Genomic DNA, 25,254 nt, shown 5'->3' on the forward strand with positions numbered 1-25,254 from the left:
GTAGGAAGATACCCAATCTAGAGAGATGAACGACTACTCAGTTCATGACAAAACTGACACAAAGAGTGGAGATGGAATTTTATTAATCTCAGTCTTGCTTTGGGAATTCTCTGATTATCTCATATACCAAATAGTATAAGAGCATCATATCCATATGAAGTTTTCTGCCTGTCTTTAGAACAACCTTCCCATATTCTCATCTGTTTAAGACCCAAGCATTTGACATGTTACTGTACAAAAGTGACAGTTATTCAGTAGGGTCCTAGAGAAATGTCCACTGAGAGATAAAAATGCTGAAGATCAAGTTCTTCCATACATTTTAAAAGCTAGCATGTACATTGGTATGATGAGGCAAGATTTAATATTCCACCAAACATTTATTACGCTAGGTACTTTCACTTTGATTTTCATGTTTTATCCTCACTTCCCCCCATACACACACCAAAAATTTTTTACATGTACACACAAATATATTGGCATATTTTACAGTTGTGGGCTTGTACTATCTGATTCAGGAACCACTAGCAATATGTGTCTATTGAGCCCTTGAAATGTGCCTACTGCAAATTGAGATGTGCCATAAGCAAATAATACAAATCAGATTCTGAAGACTGTGTAGAAAAAAGAATGTGAAATATTTAGTTAATAATTTTAAACAAGTTTAAATGAGTTTGAAATGTTTCAGACATTCTATGTTAAAATATATTACTATAATTAATTATTTCCAGCTGTCTCCTTTTACTTCTTTATTGCAGCTACTAGAAAATTTAAAATTACCTATGTGGTTTGCATTACATTTCTGTTGGACGGTGCAATTTTAAGTGTTTGATAGTAAATACCAGGAGGGAAACCCTGTCGGTAAGCAGAGACACTCTGGGAAGCCCCACCTATCCCCCATTCACCAGAAGTGAGCTCACAGTTTTCTTAAAAGCAGAATGCTTAAAATCCAGTTATCTTCATATAGACTTATATTTTCTTTACTTTCTCAGCCCCAACCAGCGATTCTCAAGCTAAATGTATGTAAGAATTGGAGTCGTAGACACCAGAACACATATGCTTTTTGGATCCTTTCAGCAATTTTCAAGGGTTATTTTGATTATGTGTGTAAGATGTGGTGCTGCTATACATCAACTATAAATGTCCCAAGAATTATAAATAAAATAATAAGGAAATCTATACTAAACATAATCCCATCTTTTCAGGGTGATATACATATACATATACATATTTATATATATTTACAAATACTATTACAAGGTACTAAATATGGATCACCATTTTTAGGTATGCTATTCAATGAGGTGTGGCTTTACTGACCTTGGTGAACCGATTGATGATCTGACCTATGGGATTCGTTTCAAAAAACCTGAGCGGGAGGTGTAGCACATTATCCAATAGCTGAGTATGCAAAGTTCGAGACGCAGACAGGGATCCTCTGGTGAGTATATAGGCTCCAGAGCAGACAAAGAGACCTAAACACAAAATCTTATCAGGGGTATGTTAACCTCTTAAAGGAATTTTGTACCTTAACTCACAAAAAGTTGCTTATCATAGCATTTTTTAAATGGAAAACTCAAAGAGCAAACTTAACAATGTGTAATTGTGGACCAAACTAAGTATAGATGTATATGGTGCATTGATAATAAATATACACTCTGATGGGTTGCCATCTCATCAAAGAAGGGCTCTCCTTATTCATGGGCTTAGATTCTACAGAAATGCACAAAACATAACAGAACCAGGTTCACCAGATACTAGCAACCTATTAATTTTGTGATGTCCTATGGGGCAATACGGTATTCACTGGTGCTGCTAGCCAAATAATTATAGTTCCCCTAGCTTCTAGGTCCATGGTAGAATTGTTCTTTCTGGGCTCCTTGTGATTTATGGGACCTTATAAAGAGTTCTGAACAAGTTGAAGGAGAAACAACACGTAATACCCGGTTACAGCACTTAATTGCTGGTATCAGAACTGCTAAAGTTTATTACCTTTGTACAGTGCCTGCCAATATTTATAATGGTGGATGGATTGCGTCTTCAACTTGGGTCCCAAGAATAAGGAATAAACTTTTTATTATTTTATTTATTTATTTATTTATTTATTTAGGTCTATTAAGCTACTGAGATTTGGTTGGTGGAAGGGCTGTTCTTGCGACAACTGAAAAGGCAGACATATAAATAATAGACATATAGCTGTAGTGGAAGAGATTGGAAATAGTTATAAGCACCTATTGATGCTATAACAATATAACTATTGTTACCCTCATTTGACAAACTATGGTAAGAAAGAGACAAGCTCATAAAAGAGCTATCCATGTGTGAGGAGAAATGAAAGGACAAGAAGTTCTCAAACTGGAGAACTTGTAGGGCTGGAAGAAGACATGCTTTGTTACAGTGATTGGTCAAAGATGGATATGTGACTCAAACTGTTTCAAGGAGAGTAACTTCATGGATTTCTATGGAAGGAAGTTCTTTGCGAGAGAACATTTCCAACACCATGTGAAGCCTGAGAATTAAGCCAATGAGGACAACAAGCAGAGCTGATAAATAGAGTAGTGAACACTTCATCTGAGCACAGAGATGGAGTGTGTACAAAGACTATGCCTGGACTTTTCAGGTTGGGGAGTCAATAAATTTCCATGTTACTTAAGCTAGTTTGCTCTGAGTCATAGGGGATACACAATTGCTCCATTGTTCTCTAATACACAAAATTGCTAACAAACGTGTATTGCCAATATGATTCTTATTCCTTTGTAAGTATGTGTAAAACAAAACAAAACAATGATAGTTGACCCTGACCATCTTAAATTATTTCAGCTAATTCCTTTATATTTTAAATAATAACACATGCTGCTGTTGAATGATTTGTTAGCTTCAAATATTTTCTATTTTTTTCCTACCTCACTCCCCCCAAACTTCCTTTTTCCCCTTTCAAAAACAGGTTGTCACCCTCTTTCCTCAAGTAAACATTCAATATTTATATTGCCACTAAGCATACATTATGCATGAAGTTCACCACTCTTTTCCATATTCTTAGTTTCCTATGCAACAAGCACTAATTTATTCCCAAACACTTCAATAGTCAGCAAATCTCTTCTGAATATATTTCAACTCATCAGATATTCTATTATTTCCTTCATCCTACTTAGCCCCCTTCTCTTTGCAACATAAACTACTCTCTCGGAACCCCCTTTCTTTCCACTCTAAACTGGAATGGTTGCAAGATCAGACACTTGCATTTTTCAGTTATGGGAAATGTTAAGTATTATGAATTTGATCATTTTCACTTGCATTTACTGAAAGACTTATGTGAATGTTGAACTTCCTGGATTGTTCCTCTAATTTTCTTATTTATCATTTTTTCATCTCTTTTCAGTGGTATACATCTGGAATAATTTCCTCTAATTTATCTTCTCACAGTTGTTCAAACTCTTTATTTTATTTTTTAAAAGATTTTTATTTATTTATTTGACAGAGAGATAGCGAGAGCAGGAGCACAAGCAGGGGGAGTGGGAGAGGGAGAAGCAGGGGGCTTCCCGCCGAGCAGGGAGCCCGATGCGGGGCTCGATCCTAGGACCCTGGGATCATGACCTGAGCCAAAGGCAGATGCTTAACAACTGAGCCACCCAGGCACCCCTGTTCAATCTCTTTAAATTCCTTAAATGTTTCGAGAATTGTTTGTCTAAGATTGAACTTATTCCAGCACATTTTCACACTTGCTTTGTGGATATAATATTTTGAATCTTTGAAGACACTACTTTGACATTTTAAGCTTCTATTTCAAATAGGATTATTTTATTTCTGGACTCCATTGCTTTATTTATTAGCTCTTATTTATACTGTTGGTTTGATTAAAATGCAAGGCCATCCATCATTATCAGTTTAAATATATGAGATAAACACATGGTTAATTAATAGAGGTATCTGGTGTGGCTTCCTTCTGCTATTGCACACATTAATTTCCCCCAAGATTTTTTCCTCTGAATGGAAGGGATTGCTTCAAATTCCACATAAGTGGGCAGATGTGACACAGAGAGTCTGAATACTGGGATCCAGACTGGAGCTTTTCCAAAAGCCATTTAAGGAGGATTTCTTCTATGTAGGCCACACACACTAGGAACCCTAATTTCCTCTTTAGACATCAGCTTTCTAGTTTTCATTGTATTGCTACAATGCCAGTTGCTGTGAACATGATGGTGGTGATGGTGGTAGGTGTTGTAGGAGAGACTGATGGGCCAGGAGAACAATGGTCTAGTGAATTATTTTGATTATTTCCATGCAACTCAATCCTACTCTCTACCTGTGACCATGAGTTTAGTGTTTCTCCACTGCCCAAATAAACATCTCCCTCTTGTGTTATAGCTTCTCCCCTATCCATTTCTGGCTGCAGGTTCTTCTACCCTTGATCAACTATCAGGTTAATTGCTTATGTAGAAATTTATCACTCTGAAATCTTCTGAAGTCTTTCCTTTTATATTTATTCACTGTCATCTCACTGGAATTTTGTGAGGTAAGTAAAGTAGATGATCCACTCACTCATCTTAAACTAGAAGCAGCAGTGTAGTCTTTAAACACTGCACCTTGAAAATAAGGTGCCTAGGGACGCCTGGGTGGCTCAGTCGTTAAGCGTCTGCCTTCGGCTCAGGTCATGATCCCAGGGTCCTGGGATCGAGTCCCACATCGGGCTCCTTGCTCAGTGAGGAGCCTGCTTCTCCCTCTCCCTCTGCTGCTTCCCCTGTTGTGCTCTCCCTCTCTCTGACAAATAAATAAATAAAAATCTTAAAAAAAAAAAAAAAAGAAAAGAAGGTGCCTATATTTTTCACATTGGATTGGAGAAAGGAAGTTCCTAACAATGAGGCATAAAAGATAATAGACTGGGGATGTTTAGAGCGTCCTAAAGATTCTAAGGAGAATAGCTGGGACCTAGGAAGAAAATGTTCAGAACTATTTCTTGTTTAGAAAATGAGGTTAAAATTTTTATTATTGTTACAAAATATAGATCTAACACTGTGCTTTGATCTCTAGTTTCTTTTTAAATGTTAGCTTTCTATATTATTCATAGTAGGCCTGTGGTATTAACATGTGAAAGACAATGCTGCTTATGCTTTAAAGCACTCTTGCCCTTTTTATTTTGTGAGCTATGATGATGTAAGTGAATACAGCCTGCTCTTCATTGTACCAAATTCTGTAAGATGCAGCTGTGGTCTACTGAAAAAAACAGAAATTATACATTTTCATTTCTTAGGCTTACCCACTTACAGAAAACTTATAATTACATGTAATAAATAAGTCTTCAGAAAAATTTTAATTTTTTAATGCAAAAAAATTAAAAATGAAAGAAAAATTAGAGAGGATTCTTATTCATTCCCTCACTCATTCATTCACTCATTCATTCATTCATTCATTTAAAGTAGGCTCCACACCCAGAGTGGAGCCCAACATGGGGCTTGAACTCATGACCTTGAGATCAAAACCTGAGTTGAGATCATGAGTCAGATGTTTAACCGACAGCTACCCAGGTGCCCTGAGAAGATTCATATTTTAATGATTGAAGACCACTCTACACAAAGATCCAATAGGGAAAAAATCCTTTTGATTATACTGCATAATCTGTTGCCTCATTACAAAATATTTCCTATATCTACTGATAGTTAATTAAAAATAAGAGAGTCTCTTCAACAAATGGTGCTGGGAACATTGGACAGCAACATGCAAAAGAATGAAACTGGGCCACTTTCTTATACCATATACAAAAATAAATTCTAAATAGATTAAAGACCTAAACTTGAGACCTGAAGCCATAAAAATCCTAGAGGAGAACATAGGCAGCAACCTTTTTGACATGAGCCATAGCAACTTCTTACTAGATACGTCCCCTGAGGCAAGGGAAACAAAAGCAAAAATAAACTATTGGGATTTCATCAAAATAAAAAGCCTCTTCACAGTGAAGGAAACAATAAACAAAATGAAAAGGCAACCTATGGAATGGGAGAAGACATTTGTAAATTGCATATCTGATAAAGGGTTAGCATCCAAATTATATGAAGAACTTACAAAACTCAACACCCAAAAAACAAATAATCCAATTTAAAAATGGGCAGAAGACACGAATAGACATTTTTCCAAAGAAGACAGACAGATGGCCAACAGACATATGAAAAGATACTCAACATCACTCATCATGAGGGAAATAGAATTGAAAACTACAATAAGACATCACCTCACACCTGTCAGAATGGTTAAAATCAACAATACAAGAAACAACAGGTGTTGGTAAGGATGTGGAGAACAAGAAAAAAATCTTGTTTCACTGTTGGTGGGAATGCACAGTGGTGCAGCCACTCCGGAAAACAGCAAAAGGTTAAAAACAGAACTACCCTATGATAGAGCAATTGCATTAAGTACGTACCCAAAGAATACCAAAATACTAATTTGAAGGGATACAACACATGCACCCCACTGTTTATAGCACCATCACTTACAATAGCCAAATGTCCATCCACTGATGAATGGATAAAGAAGTTGTGGCACACACACACACACACACACTGGAATATTACTCAGCCATATAAAAAAGAATGAAATCTTGGGGCACCTGGGTGGCTCAGTCGTTAAGCGTCTGCCTTTGGCTTGGGTCATGAGCCCAGGGTCCTGTGATCGAGCCCCACATCGGGCTCCCTGCTCAGCGGGAAGCCTGCTTCTCCCTCTCCCACTCCCCCTGCTTGTGTTCCTGCTCTTGCTATCTCTCTCTGTCAAATAAATAAATAAAGTCTTTTTTTTTTTAAAGATTTTATTTATTTATTTGTGAGAGAGAGAATGAGAGAGAGCACATGAGAGGGGGGAGGGTCAGAGGGAGAAGCAGACCCCCTGCTGAGCAGGGAGCCCGATGCGGGACTCGATCCTGGGACTCCGGGATCATGACCTGAGCCAAAGGCAGTCGCTTAACCAACTGAGCCACCCAGGCGCCCAATAAATAAAGTCTTTAAAAAAAAGAGAAAAGAATGAAATCTTGCCATTTGCAATGACATGGATGGAGCTAGAGAGTATTACACTAAGCAAAATAAGTCAGTCAGAGAAAGACAAATACCATACGATTTCACTCATATGTGGAATTTAAGAAACAAAACAGATGAATATAGAGAAAAAGCAAAGAGAGACAAACCAGAAAACAGACTCTTAACTGTAGAGAACAAACTGAGGGTTACTGGAGGGGAGCTGGGGGGAGGGGGGATGGGTTAAATTATTGACGGGTATTAAGGAGGGCACTTGTTGTGGTGAGCACCAGGTGTTGTATGTAAGTGATAAATCACTAAATTTTACACCCAAAACTAATGTTACACTGTATATTAACAAACTGGAATTTAAAAACTTAAAAAAGATAAAAAAAAGATATATGGCAAATCAAAAAAATGTATACCTTAAACTAATATTACACTGTATGTTAACTAACTGGAATTTAAATAAAAAGTTTAAAAATTCTGATAAAAAAGTAAGACTTTACAATGGTAAAATTGTGAACATTAAACTTACATAGCTTGTCTAGTATGGGAAATGATATTTGCTCACTTAAAATACTCTCCAAATTATATTGAATTTCCCCTAAAGTTGTAACATGAGCTCCTGGATTGGTATGAGTTTAACTCTCATATGTAGATGTGATAGACACAGATATAGAGATATTTGTATATATGGATGTTTCTTTTGCTGTTCAGAATTCTAGACTGCTATATCTATTCTTTCCTCAATGAGTTGCGAATTGCAAGCCAATAAACTTGACTCTCACTGATTCAAAACCAAACACACTGTATCTTTCATACTATAAATATTCTTTGTATCTCATTTTAGTCATTAACAACATCTCTTTCCCCAATGAATATTGTTAACAGAATGGCAAAGTAAATATAAATCTGTCTCACAATATTTGCATACTTTTGATGGAGACACTTAGAAGCAATACTATGGCCACACAATAAAGATGGGAAAGGAGAAGAGAACCAAAGCCCCAAGTTTCATACTTTTTATTTTATCTTCTTTTTTTTTTTTTTTTACCAAATGCATGTATCTCTTTGTGTTGTCCCTTATGAATATCCTTAGACAGTATGACTTCCACATATTTTTTTCTTGTTTGAATTCTCCCTGAATATCATTCTCCCTCAAGGTGCCTTTCTTTCCTTTTATAATCATACACAAAATGTCTGTACTTTAAAAATCTCTTTATTTCTACCATACTTTTGAATATCCTTTTTTTTTCTTTCAAATCACCTAACTTCTTTGAAGGACAATATGTATCTACTCCTTAATTATCAATTGTTGAACTACCTACAGTCTGTATTCTCTTTCTATCTCTTTCTAGATGATGCATCTTTGACTACAATCATGGGTCTTTTCTCAATTTTTTCTTCTTAACATTTCTGCAGCATTTCAGAACCAGTGAGAACTTCTTTGAACTTTCTTTCTTTCTTCTTTTTTTTTTTTTTGGGGGCTTTTGTTACATCATACTTTTCACTTGGAAGGCAGTGTATCATCATTTAGAGTTTTCCGAAGTATATTCTATGGAAAACAAGTTGCTCAAGATATTAAGGGCCAATACAAGAAGAAACATTTTTTCCATGGTCAAACGGATTTGAGAAACATTGGGTTAGATAGAACTAAACAGATCAGTTTACTGAAAAATATCTGGAAACTTCTAGTGAAAGGAAAAAAAGATTTCAGAAGCACAGAAAAATATAGTCCTCAGTTTTCCAGATCTATTGGGAGTACAGATCCCTATATTTGTGGAGTATCTCTACTGTTTCATGTAAAACTTTTGGAAATGTTAATTTAGTGGTTAAGAACATAGTTTGGGGAATCTGGTACACATGGATTCAAACCTGGCTCTGAAACTTTTATCTGTAGGACTTTGTGCATAGTATTCATTTCCTCTATTGTTAAATAATAGCTAACATTTACTGCACTCTTGTTATACGCTCAGCATTTTTTTGTAAGCTCTATACATATTAGCTAATTTAATCACTGGAACAATATTTAGGTAGAAATTATCTACCTTCTATAAATGGTAAAACTAAAAGTTTAATTAACATGCCCAAGTTTAAGGAGTCCCTCATTAGAATGTATGTTAAATGAATTAATAAATTAGTTTAAACCATATGGAATTACCATTTTTGTGTGTCATAAAATGTCAAATATAGGCAATTTCATGTATCTAACCTCTATAAAATGCTTTGGGTTTCTAGGAACAGAGCAAGCCTTCACATTATTGTGCTTTTGTGGGGTTTTTTTGTTTTTTTGTTTATCTATTGATCAGGAACTTATCTCTGCTCAATTTCTCTGAAGCCAATCCTCTAACTGGCTGTACATGGGCATTCCCCAAGTAACCATCATTCACCCTTGTGGCTCTTAATCCTCATTCATAGTGATCATATCTTCTCTATGGCTCACTTGTTATCTCTATGAGAATGACTCAACATCTCGGTAGAACCACAGAGCTATAGAGTGTTAGAGGTTGGAGGAAATGTAGAAATTATTTAGTCTAAGCCCTCCATTTTACAAATAAATGAAATTTGCTTCCCAAACTTCCAGATATGCATTTAAATCTGCCTACTGGGAGAAAAAAAAAGTAGAAAAATGCATCTACACTTTCTATTAAATGTGTCCAAAATTGAATTCACCACTGAATTGAGTTGAAGTCAATTGAATTCTCTGCCCCACGTATTAAGACTCCCCCCTCTGGTTTCCTTATTTTTGTCTTCATCATTCCCCAGTTACCCAAAATGAACTTCGAAACCATGAATGAGGCCCTCTTCTTAGCTTCAAATCACCCATTCTTACGTATGTGTTCACTGCAGTGTCTTTCCTCTCTATCCCTTTTCTCCAACTGCATTGCTATTCTCTGACCATTCATTTGTTTGTTCATTTATTTTCCTACATCCTTTATTCATTCAATCCTATTCCATTCCCTACTCATTGGTTAGCACTGGACTAGGTGCCTTGGATGACATGGAGATAGATCAGAGAAGAGATTTTTCTATAGTAGATTATCTCCCATCCAGACTTCCACCTAGAAGATACTTGATTACTCCTTCCCTATCAATCCCAAATTTTCCCTGGTCTCTGATTTAATCCCTCCAATAAAAGTCCATCTTTCTTTTTCATCACTGTTAATTCATTCTCAGTTTGAAAAATAACTCTAATTCACCTCTTTTCCCTCAAATTCTCAAAGTTTTCCACTTGCCTTTCCAACTATCATCTCCAACACATCTCCAAACTACCTTCCCACCTCTAGTTCCCCTACTGCCCTACCAATAACCTGAAGACCACTCAAACTGGCTCCCTCACTCATGCCTACAGCCCCCTTTCTTCCCCACCCCTGTCTTTACTCACATCTTTCTCTCTGCATCGGTCACCTCTCCTTTTCTGTGACCTCAGTCTCACAAAATTCAAATCATTCTTTTAGCGACACCTCAAATGACAACTATTCCTTGGAAATTATCTTAACTCTCAAATATGGCTTTTTCTTGCTCTGTATCCTTGCAGGTTTTCTTTTATTACTTTTATAGCACTTATTGCTTGCCATGTAGTTTTAGACTTTACTTACAATGTAGTTTGTAACTGACTCACTTATTGATCTTCATATCAATCACAGGTCTCACACATACAGTGAGTAGCCATGTGGTCAAGACTTTTGGGTCCTGAATGACTTAGCATATGGGCCTCATTTTCCTCGGCTGTAAAATAGGAATAATAACACCTTTCCAAATACTTTTTGTCAAGAATAAATGAGACAAATACATTATTTAGTGTGGGCCATGTAGCAGATACACATAAGTTTTGGTTTACTTTCTAAAATACGATGAATTAAAAGCATATGCATTTGAATTATCTCAAAATATTTGAAAAATATGGCATAGGTTTTATTTGAAATAAAATGATGCCATATACTTGCATTTGAATAAATTAGGTCAGAAAGAGAAAAAAGAAGCCCCTGGACTTTTTTTTTTTTTTTTTACCTTGCATTAATCCCAGTAATCCATAGATGTTAAGTTTATTGCTTCTTATTTGCTTCCATTCTCTGAACTCATTCTTGTGTTTTGCTTCTTTTACCCAGGCACTAAGCCATAGATTCTGTCCAATGCCCACCAAATTCTGCCCGAGGTAAGCAGCCACACTCAGCCACACCCAGAGCCAGCCAAAGGCTTGGAGGTACTTCAGAATGATTGAGAACTTCATCTAAAGGAAAAATTAATATGGAATTAGATTACTGTACTTAAAGGTCAGACAAAGTAGATTTAAATCCTACATGGCATTTTTCCTAAGCTTTGTGATCTTGGTCAAGTTACTAACTCCTCTAACTCCCAGATTATTCATCTGTAAGTTGGAATTTTAACAGTAGTCACCTTATAAGTACATCTAAAGTGCCAGCATAGTCCTAAGTGCTTAAAAATGATGCATGTTCAAATAATATTGGTTACTATCATTAGTAACAAAGAATATACATGTAATCCTAATTAAACACCGCTATAATAAACCAACAGTTCCATTTAATGTAATTTCTAAGTAACATGTAATCCTAATTAAACACCACTATAATAAACCAACAGTTCCATTTAATGTAATTTCTTCTATTATATAGTAACCCTCCTCAAATGAAAAATATATATTTATTAATAATGCAATGCAATCTTTTATATTTGTGTGGTTAATAACAAATAATACTAGTAATTCTGGTGCTTACCCCACCAATAGGGATCTTTTCTTTTTTCATTGAGAACTGTTTTCCTTGATCCAGTGAGGGCCTAATAAAGCAAGACAATGTACATTTTGTAGTTTTCAGATCAACCACGTTTTTTAAAGTTATACATTAGCAACCATTTTACTGCATAATCTTCTGCCCTGATAACATTGTTCCTTTAATCTTTTCAAATGGAGATTGTTTATTTGCCAATATCTCATATATTTTAAAGTCAGAACATATAGTCTGATTTTTTACTGCTTCTTCTAGATAATTACCTTTCAAACTTGAGCCAAATCCCTAGATTATTTAAGCTAATGCTACCCAGTTGTACCATACTCTATGTCTTCTCATCTACTTGCCTCCTGGCCTATCAGGACTAGCACCAAGGGGCGCCTGGCTGGCTCAGTCGGTAGAGCATGCAACTCTTGATCTCAGGGTTGTGAGTTTGAGCTCCAAAGTAGGTGTGGAGCCTACTTAAAAAAAAGAATAAAAATTAAAAAAAAATTTTTTTTAAAGTGGGCACCTAGGTAGTTCAGTTGGTCAAGCATCTGACTCTTGATTTTGGCTCAGGTCATGATCTCAGGGCCATGGGATCAAGCCCCATGGTGGGCCCCGTGCTCAGCGCAGAGTCTGCTTGTCCCTCTCCCTCTGCTCCTCCCCTTGCTCATGTGCTCTCTCTCTCTCTTTCTCTCTTTCGGATAAATAAACAAACAAACAAGCAAATAAATAAAAAGACTGGCATCGGGCTCATCGTCCCACTTTGTTCTGCCACCATCCTGGGTAATGTCATAGTTTACATAGACAGCTTATTAAACTCAATCTCTTTTCAATCTCATGACCTTCATACTTCCAGGTCCTTCCTCTGCATTCTACTCTGATCATCAACTGTCACGACGTTAAGCCATGAATCTTATAATCAGGAACTAACCCACCTTGGAAAACCCAACTCTAAACATTTCAATCTCTGGCCATAACTCCTTCTATTTCTAAATTGTACATTCAATAACTCTCACTACATTTGGTTTTAATTCCATCTAGACTTCCAGTTCCTGAATCCAACTTTCCTACCATCCTTGCTCTCCTAGGATGATCAATGATTCTAGTTTCCCAGATATTCCTGATTTTAGCATTGATTGTCCCATATTCCAAGAAACTCTCAGTCCCAGGCAAACCTATTACGTCTTTTGACTTTTGACTTCATTATCCAGCCTGTACTCCATGATTACATTATCCAAACTGTGGTAATATTCTGAACTGTCAGGCTCTGCTTTCTTTCCATTAAACCTCCATGTTAGAACTCACATGTCAATCTTCATCACACTTGCTTCAAAAAAAATCATGCAGCTCTGTAAATTGGTTCCACCATGAATTAACATCTTCCCTCTACCTGGGCTCTTAATAGTGCTTAGAAATTCTTGCATGACTCTCAGAAGGGGCCCCACATCCTACTTGATGGAGAAAGTAAGGGCAGACAGGAAAGTCAGTCACCAAATCTCTACATTTACATGCACCTCTACGCAGCCTTTTCTAATTCTCTCCTACAGCAAACAAAGGAAATTCTCTCCTCAGATCAAGAATAACCATATGATCTGAATCCCATTCTGTCCCATTTCCTCAAAACACATTTATTAACTATAGTGTCTCCACACTGTCCTGTCAATGAGTCACTTGATGGTACTTGTTAGAAATACAGATTATAGGGGCGCCTGGGCGGCTCAGTCGTTAAGCGTCTGCCTTCGGCTCAGGTCATGATCCCAGGGTCCTGGGATCGAGCCCCGCATCGGGCTCCCTGCTCCGCAGGAAGCCTGCTTCTCCCTCTCCCACTCCCCCTGCTTGTGTTCCCTCTCCCGCTGTGTCTCTCTCTGTCAAATAAATAAAATCTTAAAAAAAAAAAAAAAAGAAATACAGATTATAGGATTTCCCCCACTAGAAACCTGCCTTTCAAACAAATGATCCAAGGGATTCTCATCTTAAGGCAAATCTAAGAAACTCTGAGTTCTTCCCAATTTTTTCTAAACTTCATCTTCTCCTCCCTACTCCTGACTCCTTCCCATCAGCCCATAGAGAATAACACATTCTTCTTATCTTAAAACCATCACCACAAAAATGATACTACTCTCAATTCTATGTCTTTCATCAGTTACCATCCTACTTCTTGCCTTCCTTTTATAGCCAAACATTTTTCTGCTAAACCACTTTGCCTCCTTCAACTGTCTGGCACCTGGCTGGAAGTGTTTCCATCAATGGTGCCTTGATGAAATGAGTAAAATATTTATTGTTATATCCATGGGATACTTTAAAAAATATTTCACTTAAACTCTTCATGACATTTAACAACATTGACCACTTCCTTGTTTAAGGAACATTTCCTTTAACTTCCCTACCACCATGAATTTGTATTTTCTCACACCTCTCTGGCCCTCCGTGAGTTTCTCTTTAGATTCCTTTCTCTGTATTCTCTTTAATGTTTATGTTTCCTCAGGCTCAATTCTAGTCATTATAGTCGATCCTTGAACAACACAGGCTTGAACTAAACAGGTCCACTTATATGCAGATTTCTTTTACAATAAATATACATATGGTACTGTAAATGTATCTTCCTTTTGATAAGATTCTCTTTTCTCTAGCTTACTTTATTGTAAGAATACAGTATATAATACATATAACATACAAAACGTATTAATTGACTGTTTGCCATCAATAAGCCTTCTGGTCAACTATGGGTTATTGGTAGTTAAGCTTTTGCAGAGTCAAAAGTTATACTCAGATCTTCAGCTGCTTGGAGTTGTTGATGCTCTAACCCCTTACACTGTTCAAGGGCCAACTCTATTTCCTTTGTATGCTCCACACTCTTCTGAGTAATCTCATTCACTCAGTTTCAATGACCTTCTTTGTGGGTGACTCTCAAATTGCTTGTTCTAGTGCATACCTCTCCCTTGAGTTCCAGATCTCTACAGTAACATGCTTACTTCATCTCTTTGCTTGTTTATCTCTATACCACCCTAAACTGAACCAGGTATTTTCCTACCTCCTTTAAAGCTTTCTCTGGCTTTGTAAAGGGCCACAAACACTTCCTCTGTCTCAATCTTGGTACATTTCTAACCAATCACGTGGTATGTGTCAATTCCTCTAGAACTGTATTATTGGAGAAACAGTTGGAAAATACCTAACAGCATGAAGAAAAGTAATGGCAAAGGAGGAGAGAAAAAAAGAGGAAGAAGAGAAGCAGGAGAAGGAAGATTCATAATCCTATGTTCCAGAGACATTCGGTGCTAACATGTTTGTGAATATTGCCATAGTCTTTCCTCCACATGTGTGTAGTATCATAATACAAATGTTGTTCTAAAACCATTCTTCAACTTTTAAACAACTTTATACATGGTCTTTGTAACTCAGTATGCAAGGAACCTAAAATATTATTCTATAACTGCATTATATTTTTCATTTTATTATATTAAGATTCATTTAACAAACTCAGTAGTTCTAGTGGCTGTAGACTGTTCCTACTTTTTTGCTGTAATGATCATTCTTTTTACACATCTCTCATTGTTCCTTGTAGGGACACAGGAGCATGGGGTATGTTAAGTTCTGAATTGAGTTTAATTTCCCCCCATTTCTCCATGTTTTCCATTTTATTTACCAGAATAAGAAAGGCTTTATTTGATCAGTCTGGTGGCTCTTCCCTTTCTATCTCTGGCACTAATGTCAAGAAACATTCTGTGGGAGGTTGTAACACATGGCCTTTGTAGAATCAGCTTCACCATCAGGAAAAGACACACTATTTAACAGACACTTTCATTGGAACAGCTCCTGGTATACGATTTGGGTTAATTACTGTCATCATCCGTCAAGCCCTTGGCATGGCTTCTGTTTGAATAAGCAAATTCAGCATTGGTGTCAAGCCAAAAAATTAATTCTTAATGTAGTTGGATATAAAATGCTATGAAACCCAACTGTTAAAAGGGAATTAAAGCATCCTAATTAGGCATAACTAACAAAGACCGAGAATTTATTGGACACCATAGAGGAGGGCATTGCTTCTGCAAACTACAATGTTACTTATTCTTTTTCCACAAAAATACTGCATTTGGTTCTGGGCACTCTACTGTGAATAACAGATTCCATCTGAATTTTAAAAGAGCAAATTATTTTATGCTAGTAAAGAAGTTTTAAAAATGAGTCTTGTGTTGTCCTTCAGAAAACCTCAGGAAAGTTGGCACAATACCCGTCTGCATATTTTTGTGTAAAAGATATAAAATTAACATACTGAAACCATTATCCCTGAACTGAGCATGCAGTTGCAAAGTATGGAATATGTATGGGAGGATTAAAGTGATTAAAAGAGTCTGACATGAAAGACAGAAGGGGGCAGTCTAATACTGAAATCACACTCCTGATTTATTTTATTTGAGGAAGATATTAATAAATATTTAAAGAAATAAAATAATTAATATATACCATGTAAATTTAAATCAGGAAGTGAAAAGCATAATGTAGAAACAGTTCAAATTATTTTAGTCCCTATTAGCGAATTGAACTAACGTGTCATAAAGTAATTCTAAGTCTTAAATTTCAGACATTATTTAGTCCAACTCCCTTTTTACCCCCCTCCTGATGGGCAGTTAGCCACTTTCCCCATGAACTAACTCTTCCATGAGGAAGAATCACTGCATTCTATCTCAGTACGTCCCGTTGTAGAGACTCTCTAACTGCTGTAAAGTTCCTGCCTGTGTGTATCTTCCAGCCCCTAGTCTATCTTAATGCTGCACTAAGTGGAAATTGGATAATTCTAAAAAATAGAAAGTTAGGTTAAAAAGTCAGGAAAATTTTCTCCATGTAATATTATCTTACCAAACAGTAAAGCAGATAAAAAATGAAATTTAAGATGAGAAGTAGCACAGAAAATAATAAACTAGGAAATACATAGGAAGTAGCCAAACATGCACATATTTTGGAAAAACTGAAATAGGTCTCTGGTCTCTCAAACACAAGATAAAAAATGATTTAAATACTATGATGACAAACAAGAAAAGATCAGCATGGGGGAATTCATGGACCTCCAATAACATTTTCATCGCAGTTACTAAGAAGTAAGCTTGATGCTCGTTGTGTTGACAAGAATGTAACATATTGGAATTGAGGCGATCTTCCCAATGTACTCAATAACTGGAGAAGTAAGTTTCAGAATGCTGGCTTCAGTCTGAGCCTCCATAAGTTGAGAAATGTTTAGAAATCAATTCTGTAAATAAATTTTTATAAGGATTGGGATTCCTGTTTCAAGAAGAAACTTTCCAAAAATGATTCACAAAAACTTCAAGGGGTTCAATTTAGATATTGTGACTGACAATGATTTTATAAATAAGGACAACTGATTTATTATAGAGAGAAGGGTATGATTAAGTTAACAACAATACTTACTGATTTTTAAGTTCTAAGCTTTTATTTATTTATTTTTTTAGATTTTATTTATTTATTCATGAGAGATAGAGAGAGAGAGAGGCAGAGGCAGAGGGAGAAGCAGGCTCCCCGCAGAGCGGGGAGCCCGATGCGGGACTCGATCCCAGGACCCTGGGATCATGACCTGAGCTGAAGGCAGACGCTTAACCGACTGAGCCACCCAGGTGTCCCAGTTCTAAGCTTTTAAACAAGTTACATATTGACTACATGGTGAAACTGTACACAGGTGAAAATTCTCCTAAGGATTAGAGATGCTTAGATCCTATAGCACATGAATTTCAAAGTCTGGTTCACTGCTTCTAGATTCACTTCTCTTGGGGATCCTTAAAAACAGACACTCATTTAAATGAAAGGTAATGTCATAATGGTCAAAAAAATAAAATAGAATAAATGATGAATTAAAAGATCCTTGAGCGTTCTTTCAGAATTCAGTTACTTATTCATCCATTCAACAATTATTTATTGAACATCAGCTTATATGTTATTATAACATATAACACAGCTTTTTATTCAGTGTTTAGTTGAAACTTTTTAGATGACAATAAAGCAATGAACAAATAGACAAAAATTTAGGCTGTTATAAAGCTTAAAACCCAGAAGTGAAAGACAAAATAAAAGTAAATAAATTCTCCAGTATACTGAAAATTAATAAGGATTATAAGAAAAAAAAATAAGCCTGGAAGGGGTTGGGGAGGACTGTGACAAAACAGGGTGGCTAAACCCAAAGTCTTCATCAATAAGGTAATATTTGAGCAAAGACCTGCAAAAGGTGGGTGAGCAAGTTGTATGGCTATCTGGGACAATGATTTAGTTGATCTACTGACTCAGCTGATTCTGATATAGAGGCAAAACTCAAACCTGCAACATCCACATCATCCACACATCCTTAGGAATATCCACTCTTTTCAAAATAAATAAATAAATTCAAGGTCCTGTTTTTTGTTGTTGTTGTTGTTAAAGATTTTATTTATTTATTTGACAGAGAGACACAGCGAGAGGGAATACAAGCAGGGGGAGTGGGAGAGGAAGAAGCAGGCTTCCCAAGGAGCAGGAGCCCGATGCGGGGCTCGATCCCAGGACCCTGGGATCATGACCTGAGCCGAAGGCAGACGCTTAACGATTGAGCCACCCAGGTGCCCTCAAGGTCCATTTTTTAATTCAAGGTCAAATCTACAAAATTCTGAGCCAATGGAACCCAAAGTGCTTGCTTCCTTATAATCCATCCCGATCCTCCATTTTAGCAATTTTGATGAGTGGCTGCTCCCTATAATTCTGTTTATTCCTATTTTTTTTTCTTTCAGTCTCCTATTTGCAACTGCTGTGGGGAATACTGGGGCAAGTAACAGATTAGGATAATTTGCTTTAATTACTGTTCATTTTAGTCACTTTTGAAAAAAAAAAGAAGTATAATATAACAAAATCCAATCAGGGTCAATGTTTTATGATTTTTATTTCTCTCACTTTCTCCTATCCTTCTTTCACTTCCTCCCTCCCTCCTTCCCTTCATACCTTCTCCCCCACCTCCTCCCTCACTTCTCCCTCTCTCTCTTCTTTTTTCCCTCTCTCTTGCTTCATTTAACAGATTCTTCAATTCCTACACCAAGTCCCTATTTCTAGGTCACATATCCTGGCCTGATACCCATACCAGTCCATTGTAGAATTCTCACATCTAAAGCTTATTTCACATTCACATCAGCAGTGGGTATGACTGTTATGGGTTGGGAACAGGGCGCACACCCACACACACACAATTCTGCTACTAGAATTTGTCTAGAAGTTATTGAGAGTCTAATGAGCATGTATGTCCCAAACTAAGTCACATCCATCTCTCTTAAAACCTTAGACACATCCATCTAACTTACAGATTAAAACCTGGAGACCACTAAGTACATATTGTAGCCATTATAATGTGTAGATCCTTTATAAAGGAAACATTTTAAATGTTAAAAGGATTGTAATTAATTATTCATAATCCCAGTGAGCCTGGTATTATCCTAATACTCACCTGTCATTTTGCTCCAAGATTTGGTCTTTCAGTATAGTTCTGGAGTTGATTACACTGACTCGCTTTAAAGCATGAGCTGGAGAGGAAGATGGTAAGTGCTTTCATATACATATAAGCAAACAATGCATAAAATATAGAGAGATATGATGAAAGATTATACCAGTTGGAGAAATTTTGGTTCTGGATCCACAGGTATACAGGGAGCCCTTTCATTTTTCCCATTACTTCCCCTTCACCTGAAGTATCTTCTAACATCTTCTAAAACTAAGATTTTGTAATGAAAAAGCCTACACAAATTATTTTTTTGGACATTAGAGAGGAGTGTTAACTTGTTTTGGACTTCCACGGAATGGCTAGTATTTGCCCAAGAGGAACATGACTCTAGTCTTTAAAAGAAAAATGCAATTTAATGAAGCCTTATAGACAATTTGATTATTATGAAGATTACTAATGAAACACAATGGTAAATTCCCCAAATCTCTGTCATGTTCTTTCTAATGTCACTAATACTAATAATAGCTTCCTATATGGCAGGCATTTTTCTAAATGATATATATATACATGTATATATATATTCTTGATCCCTATGAGGAAGATACTATAATTATCCCTTTATTCTAGGGATGAAAAGACTGAGGCACAGAGAAGTTAAGCAGGTCACACAAACCAAGGTCTCACATCTAGAACTATAAGATTGAGGTTCAAGTTACTGCTTGTGAATTTGATGGGAAACATCTCAGAGCTTGGCTGAGTTTTGTCTTTTTTTTTTACAGTATAATACTTAAACTCCTTGAATTTCAGACTTCTCATCTTTAAAAAAAAGGACTGGACCTGGGAATTTCTACAATCTCTTCTATGAATTCTATGTTTTCTTATTTCTAGAAGTAAACATCTAATAGCCCTTAATGGAAAAATCTGACTTACATCAACCATCTCTACGAAACATGGTATTCCATGTCTCAACAGAATGAAAATTTGATCTGGAGATGTTTCAGCCCCCTCCTGCCTAAGGACCGTTTTCATTTTTATAGTTTATAATAATTTTAAAATTTATATATTTGCAATTTATAGGGGTCTTTCACATACATTACATTTGAGTACCAAATGAGCTTGTAAGATAAAGACAATAGTTAAGCTTATCCATATTTTGCAAGGGAAAAATAAAACTCAGATAGGATAAGTGACTTGACTGAAACCAACAGTTATCAAAGAGACAGAGAGGAAGGGAGAGAGACAGAGACAGAGCAAACAAGAGTGAGCTGAGTCACACACCCCTTCCTGTCTCTTCACACCAAGTCAGTGTACTTGTTCCTACACATTTGATAAAACGTTTAAGAGTTTGGCTGGCCTCGCATGAAACAGATGTACTATCAGATTCAAATTCTGCCACTTACAATCTGTCTTAACTTGTGCAAGATACCTAATCTTTGTAAAATCATGACTATGCGGTCTCAGGAGGTTTCGGGGAGGATTAAGGTAAGGTAAAAGTTGTGAATATATTGACTTACTACCCATGACATCCTCCTAGCTATCACCAGGATTATTAGTGTGGGTAAGAAGTAGCCTAGGGGCACCTGGGTGGCTCAGTCGTTGGGCATCTGCCTTCAGCTCAGGGCATGATCCCAGGGTCCTGGGATCGAGCCCCGCATCGGGCTCCCTTCTCGGTGGGAGTCCTGCTTCTCCCTCTCCCACTCCCCCTGCTTGTGTTCCCTCTCTCGCTGTGTATCTCTCTGTCGAATAAATAAATAAAATCTTAAAAAAAAAAAAGAAGTAGCCTAGACTAAACCTATAAATATGTAAATTTATCATTAGTCTTCATATCTTTCTTCATTGACCTTTCTTCTCACCTCTGACTGATTCTCTAATATAATATCCCCTTAAGGTGAGATTTGTAGATTTTTCAGAGCTGGATGGAGTCTCCAAGATCTGATGTATCCAAACCCAAATTATACTATAAAAACTACTTTTTCTAAGTAATCTGTTATTAACCTTAATAGTAAAGGTGAGGATGGTAGGAAAAGAAGAAAAAGTGGCTAAGTCGTAGGTAGTTTTGGAGGCAAGGGAATGATAAAAATGTGCATTGTTCAATTCCACATCAGCCACTAGGAAAAAAAAGACTTAGTTCAGTCCCATTTTCATAAATGGGAAGAACCAGAGGTGTAAAGTCAACTCTATGAAGACTCACATAGTTATTCTGAGTCAGAACTAGAGCCTGGGGCAACCTAAAATTGGCCCAGTGTTTTTTCCACAAAATTGTGCTTACTTTTACTCCCACTCTGGTGTCACATAAGTTAACATGAATTTTAAAATGGAAGCATTGTGTACCTTTTAAAAGAATTCTTGAACAGACTCAAGATCAAAGAAGATAAATTAAAACATAAATGATAGATCACAGGGTGTTTTAGTACTGGGGATCATACTTCTCAAATTCCACTCCTTATCTAGGTAATCCTTTTCCCCTAAATCCCAATAAAAATGCTCTCAGATATAATGTGAGTTTTCCCTACTACTTATACAAATAAGAAAAAGAAATGCCCCACAGGGACAGGCCTGCACCTCACATTGGTGGGTACCAGGGCAAGAATATAAATGAAGGCCCACATACCATATTCCTAATTATTTAACAGTAACAGATAGAGCCAACCAACTTATCATAAATAAGTTCTATTGCTTATCCCAACCAATACACCTTCCCAACCACCTGAAAGCTAAGGTCCATGTGAGAGTGTTTGAAATCCTAAGAGTTCCTTGGAAATATAACAGTCCTAGGTGAGGTAGTCCCAGTAAAGGCCCTTGTCCCCTTCTCTCCCACCCCAACCCCAACCTGCTGCATGTCTGGGGACACCCCAGCCCATATGTCTAGGCTTTGTTCACCCTAACCCATCCCTCCAAGAAAGAAAAAATTCCTCAGGCCAAAGAGTGGCAAATGCCGGTAGATTAGCCTGCCTTTGGGAGGATAGGATTGAGGAGCAAGTTTATGTTATTTGGGCAGAGAATTCTGGAACCCCAAAATATCTGGAATACTCAAAAAGTAGAAGATTGGAAGGAGACCCCTGATGGGCACAATCCTTGGGCTCTTGACCAGAAAGGCAGCTAAGAAAGGCCAGAACAAGGTAGAGTATAGTACTAGGTCATGCTGGTCCAGATCTAAGAGCAGCACTATAAGAACCTGACACTGGGGGCGCCTGGGTGGTTCAGTCAGTTAAGCATCTGAGTCTTGATTTTGGCTCAGGTCAGGACCTGAGGGTTGTTGAGATGGAGCCCCGTGTAGGACTCTGGGCTCAGCACAGAGTCTACTTGTCCCTTTCCCTCTGCTCCTCCCCCCACTCGTGCTCACGTGCACTCTCTCTCTCAAATAAATAAATAAATAAATAAGAACTTGACACTGAATGTAACCTGGTTTGAAACTATTATTTAATGGGGTGGTTTATATCATCAAACTCTACTTTTGCCTTGCTCTGTGTGGGCCCTAAGGGAATTACACTATACATGACCGACCTTTTACAAATACCTATCTAACATCTAGTATCATCATGTGTAATTTTATGGTGGCCTTTAAAAAGCCTTTACATTTTTTTATTCAGCATCCAAAAAAATCAAAATCCCAGAAATATCCTTTTTCAAAAATGTATTATATTTTTAGTACAAAAATCATCTCTACTCATCACCTTCCTGAATTTTAATAGAGAAGACACAATATTGAAGTCATTAGGGGAAAAAAAGTTCAATTTGCATTTTTCTAACTCTGGCATATTTCTGACAGTGAGGTAGTAACATCTATTAATGTCAGGCCGACTTCAAGAATAATACTGCTTTCCATTTGTTACCATAGAGGATTCATGTACATAAGAAGGTATATACAAATAAAAGAGAAGGCATGATATTTGTTTCCAAAAACTGGGATTTTAAACAAGAGCAAATTCCACAACTTTCAAAAGATACACTGTTTATATTTTATGGTAAATTAAATATTGACCATAAAACTTATGCATTGCCTGCTTTTTGAGCTATATTTTCCAAAGTAATACAACTTATATTTCATGTGGCCTTTAAAATAAATGGCCACATGAAAAATACACTGGCTCATAGCATTCCAAATCATCCCATTAACTCCTGAGGAGACATGCTTCCAGCAGATTCACCTGTTTAACAAACAGCTACTGAGGACCTGTAATGTGCCTAGCATGAAGCTACCTAAAAGCTGGGAATAGAGAAAACTGACAGACCACATTTTCATCCTAGGAGACACTCACAGTCATCTCTTTCCTATACATACAGTAAGCATAAATTACTACTTAGCTTGGCCAAGAACATAAGAGATCATTTTCAAAATTGTTAGCCATTAAGAGAAGAGAAGGTGCTTCTTTTATTAAGCATGACCATAGCTGGGACGCCTGGGTGGCTTAGTTAGTTGAGCATCTGCCTTTGGCTCAGGTCATGATCCCAGGGTCCTGGGATCGAGTCCCGCATCGGGATCCCTGCTCAGTAGGGAGCCTGCTTCTCCCTCTGCTGCTCCTCCCCCTGCTCGTGCTCTCTTCTCAGAAAAATAAATGAATAAAATCTTTAAAAAAAAAAAAAAGAATGATCATAGCCATCTGATGATGCATCAGATATTTCTGAATGCATCTACAGATAGAATATTTGAATTTGAGAAAGGAATAAAGACAAGAAAGACAAAAAATAGTAGTATATAACTAAAGTGTATTAGCTTAGGTCCAAAAAAAGAAACACATCAACAAAATCGCTTTGATTTCACAACAAATAATAAATTGCACTGATCCTGTTATAAACTGGTTTCATATTTTTATGACTTTTATAACTAGGTACAGTGTAAAGTGATTAGTGGATAGGAGTTCATATAGGAAATACTGAGATATAGCTCTGTATTTCCTCTGTTACCCTGAAATTATGAAGTAGGTAACTGATTTTATAGTCATTTCTCAGTGGTATTCTGGGAAGTTATAGGACAAGTATCATAGCGGTCTACCTGAGAAAGCATCTATAGATGGAAAAAGAGATGACGCACATTACACTTTTTTTTTTTTAATTTTATTTATTTATTTGACAGAGAGAGCAAGAGAGCACAAACAGGGGGAGCAGCAGACACCCTGCTGAGCAGGGAGCCTGATGCGATGTGGGGCTCCATCCCAGGACCCTGGGATCATGACCTGAGCCAAAGGCAGACGCTTAACAACTGAGCCACCCAAGCGCCCCTACACTTTCAAAGATGGGAAATAACTGACCTCTAGAATATTAAGTTAATACTCGACTTCAAACATCCCTGTGTCTTAATTAGGTAAGGATCAAACCACTTCATTTACATAAACATGTATAATCTTAATTTAAAATGGTAGGAGTATAGTAACAAAAATTAGTAGGTAAACTCAATTGTTATCTTATAAAAGTTAAGACAAATATCATTCCCCTTTGTCTTTCCTCAGATTCCTTTTCTGTCTGTTCGTTTCTCCTCCCCAGCATGCAACAGTATGTTTAAAATATTTATTACTTACTTGACATGGATTTATGCTCCCTGTTCTTAATTTTAAAGAAAGTAGAATGTTTAGACCCATTATATTCTAGACCCGCAGTAGAGCTTATAAATCATCTAATCTCTTATTTCAGAGATGAACAAACAGATCTTGGGGCATAACATTTTGCTTAAAAAATCATAAATGAGGGTAATTTTTAGCTGATGTGTCCTAATGTTTGTTTCTTTTCTAGAGAAAGGAAGGTGCCCAGCTCCTGACTTAAGCAGGATGAATGAAGAAAAAGGCATTGTAAGAAATCACACAATTAATGGACTTTCGGATTGGCTAGGCACACGGCATCGTAGGCTTATTTTTCATTGTGTCTCACCTTTTTCTCGTTCACTGAAGGCCTGAAGCAAATTTGTGAGGTTTCTGGTTTTCAACAGCAGCTCCTGGTATGTTCCCATGTGTGCAATTCTGCCACTCTCCATTACAACAATCAGATCCATCTGTGGCAGAAGTGTGAGGTTATGTGTCACTAAAATGCGAGTCTGAAAAACAGTGTTTTATTTCTTGGGTTACCAAAAAAAAAA

The 25,254-nt window shown here is 36.9% G+C and overlaps 1 protein-coding gene across 5 annotated transcripts in view; it reads right to left on the reverse strand.

Moving 5' to 3' along the window:
• The window catches only part of LOC118017326 (multidrug resistance-associated protein 1-like), an 89,507-nt gene that overhangs the window by 16,316 nt on the left and 47,937 nt on the right, over window positions 1-25,254 (reverse strand). For 4 of the 5 annotated variants that reach the window (XM_035015138.1, XM_035015139.1, XM_035015135.1 and 1 more), the window contains 5 exons: window positions 25,050-25,212; window positions 19,194-19,269; window positions 11,732-11,792; window positions 11,007-11,226; window positions 1,318-1,472 (listed from right to left, as the gene is read on the reverse strand). In XM_035015138.1, the coding sequence (XP_034871029.1) occupies window positions 1,318-1,472; window positions 11,007-11,226; window positions 11,732-11,792; window positions 19,194-19,269; window positions 25,050-25,212 (675 nt within the window). The remainder of the gene's footprint in view (window positions 1-1,317; window positions 1,473-11,006; window positions 11,227-11,731; window positions 11,793-19,193; window positions 19,270-25,049; window positions 25,213-25,254) is intronic. The other variant, XM_035015136.1, reaches the window with a different exon arrangement.

The sequence above is a fragment of the Mirounga leonina genome, unplaced genomic scaffold (genome assembly GCF_011800145.1).
Source record: "Mirounga leonina isolate KUSES-001 unplaced genomic scaffold, KU_Mleo_1.0 Mir_169, whole genome shotgun sequence".
NCBI classification, from domain to species: Eukaryota; Metazoa; Chordata; class Mammalia; order Carnivora; family Phocidae; genus Mirounga; species Mirounga leonina.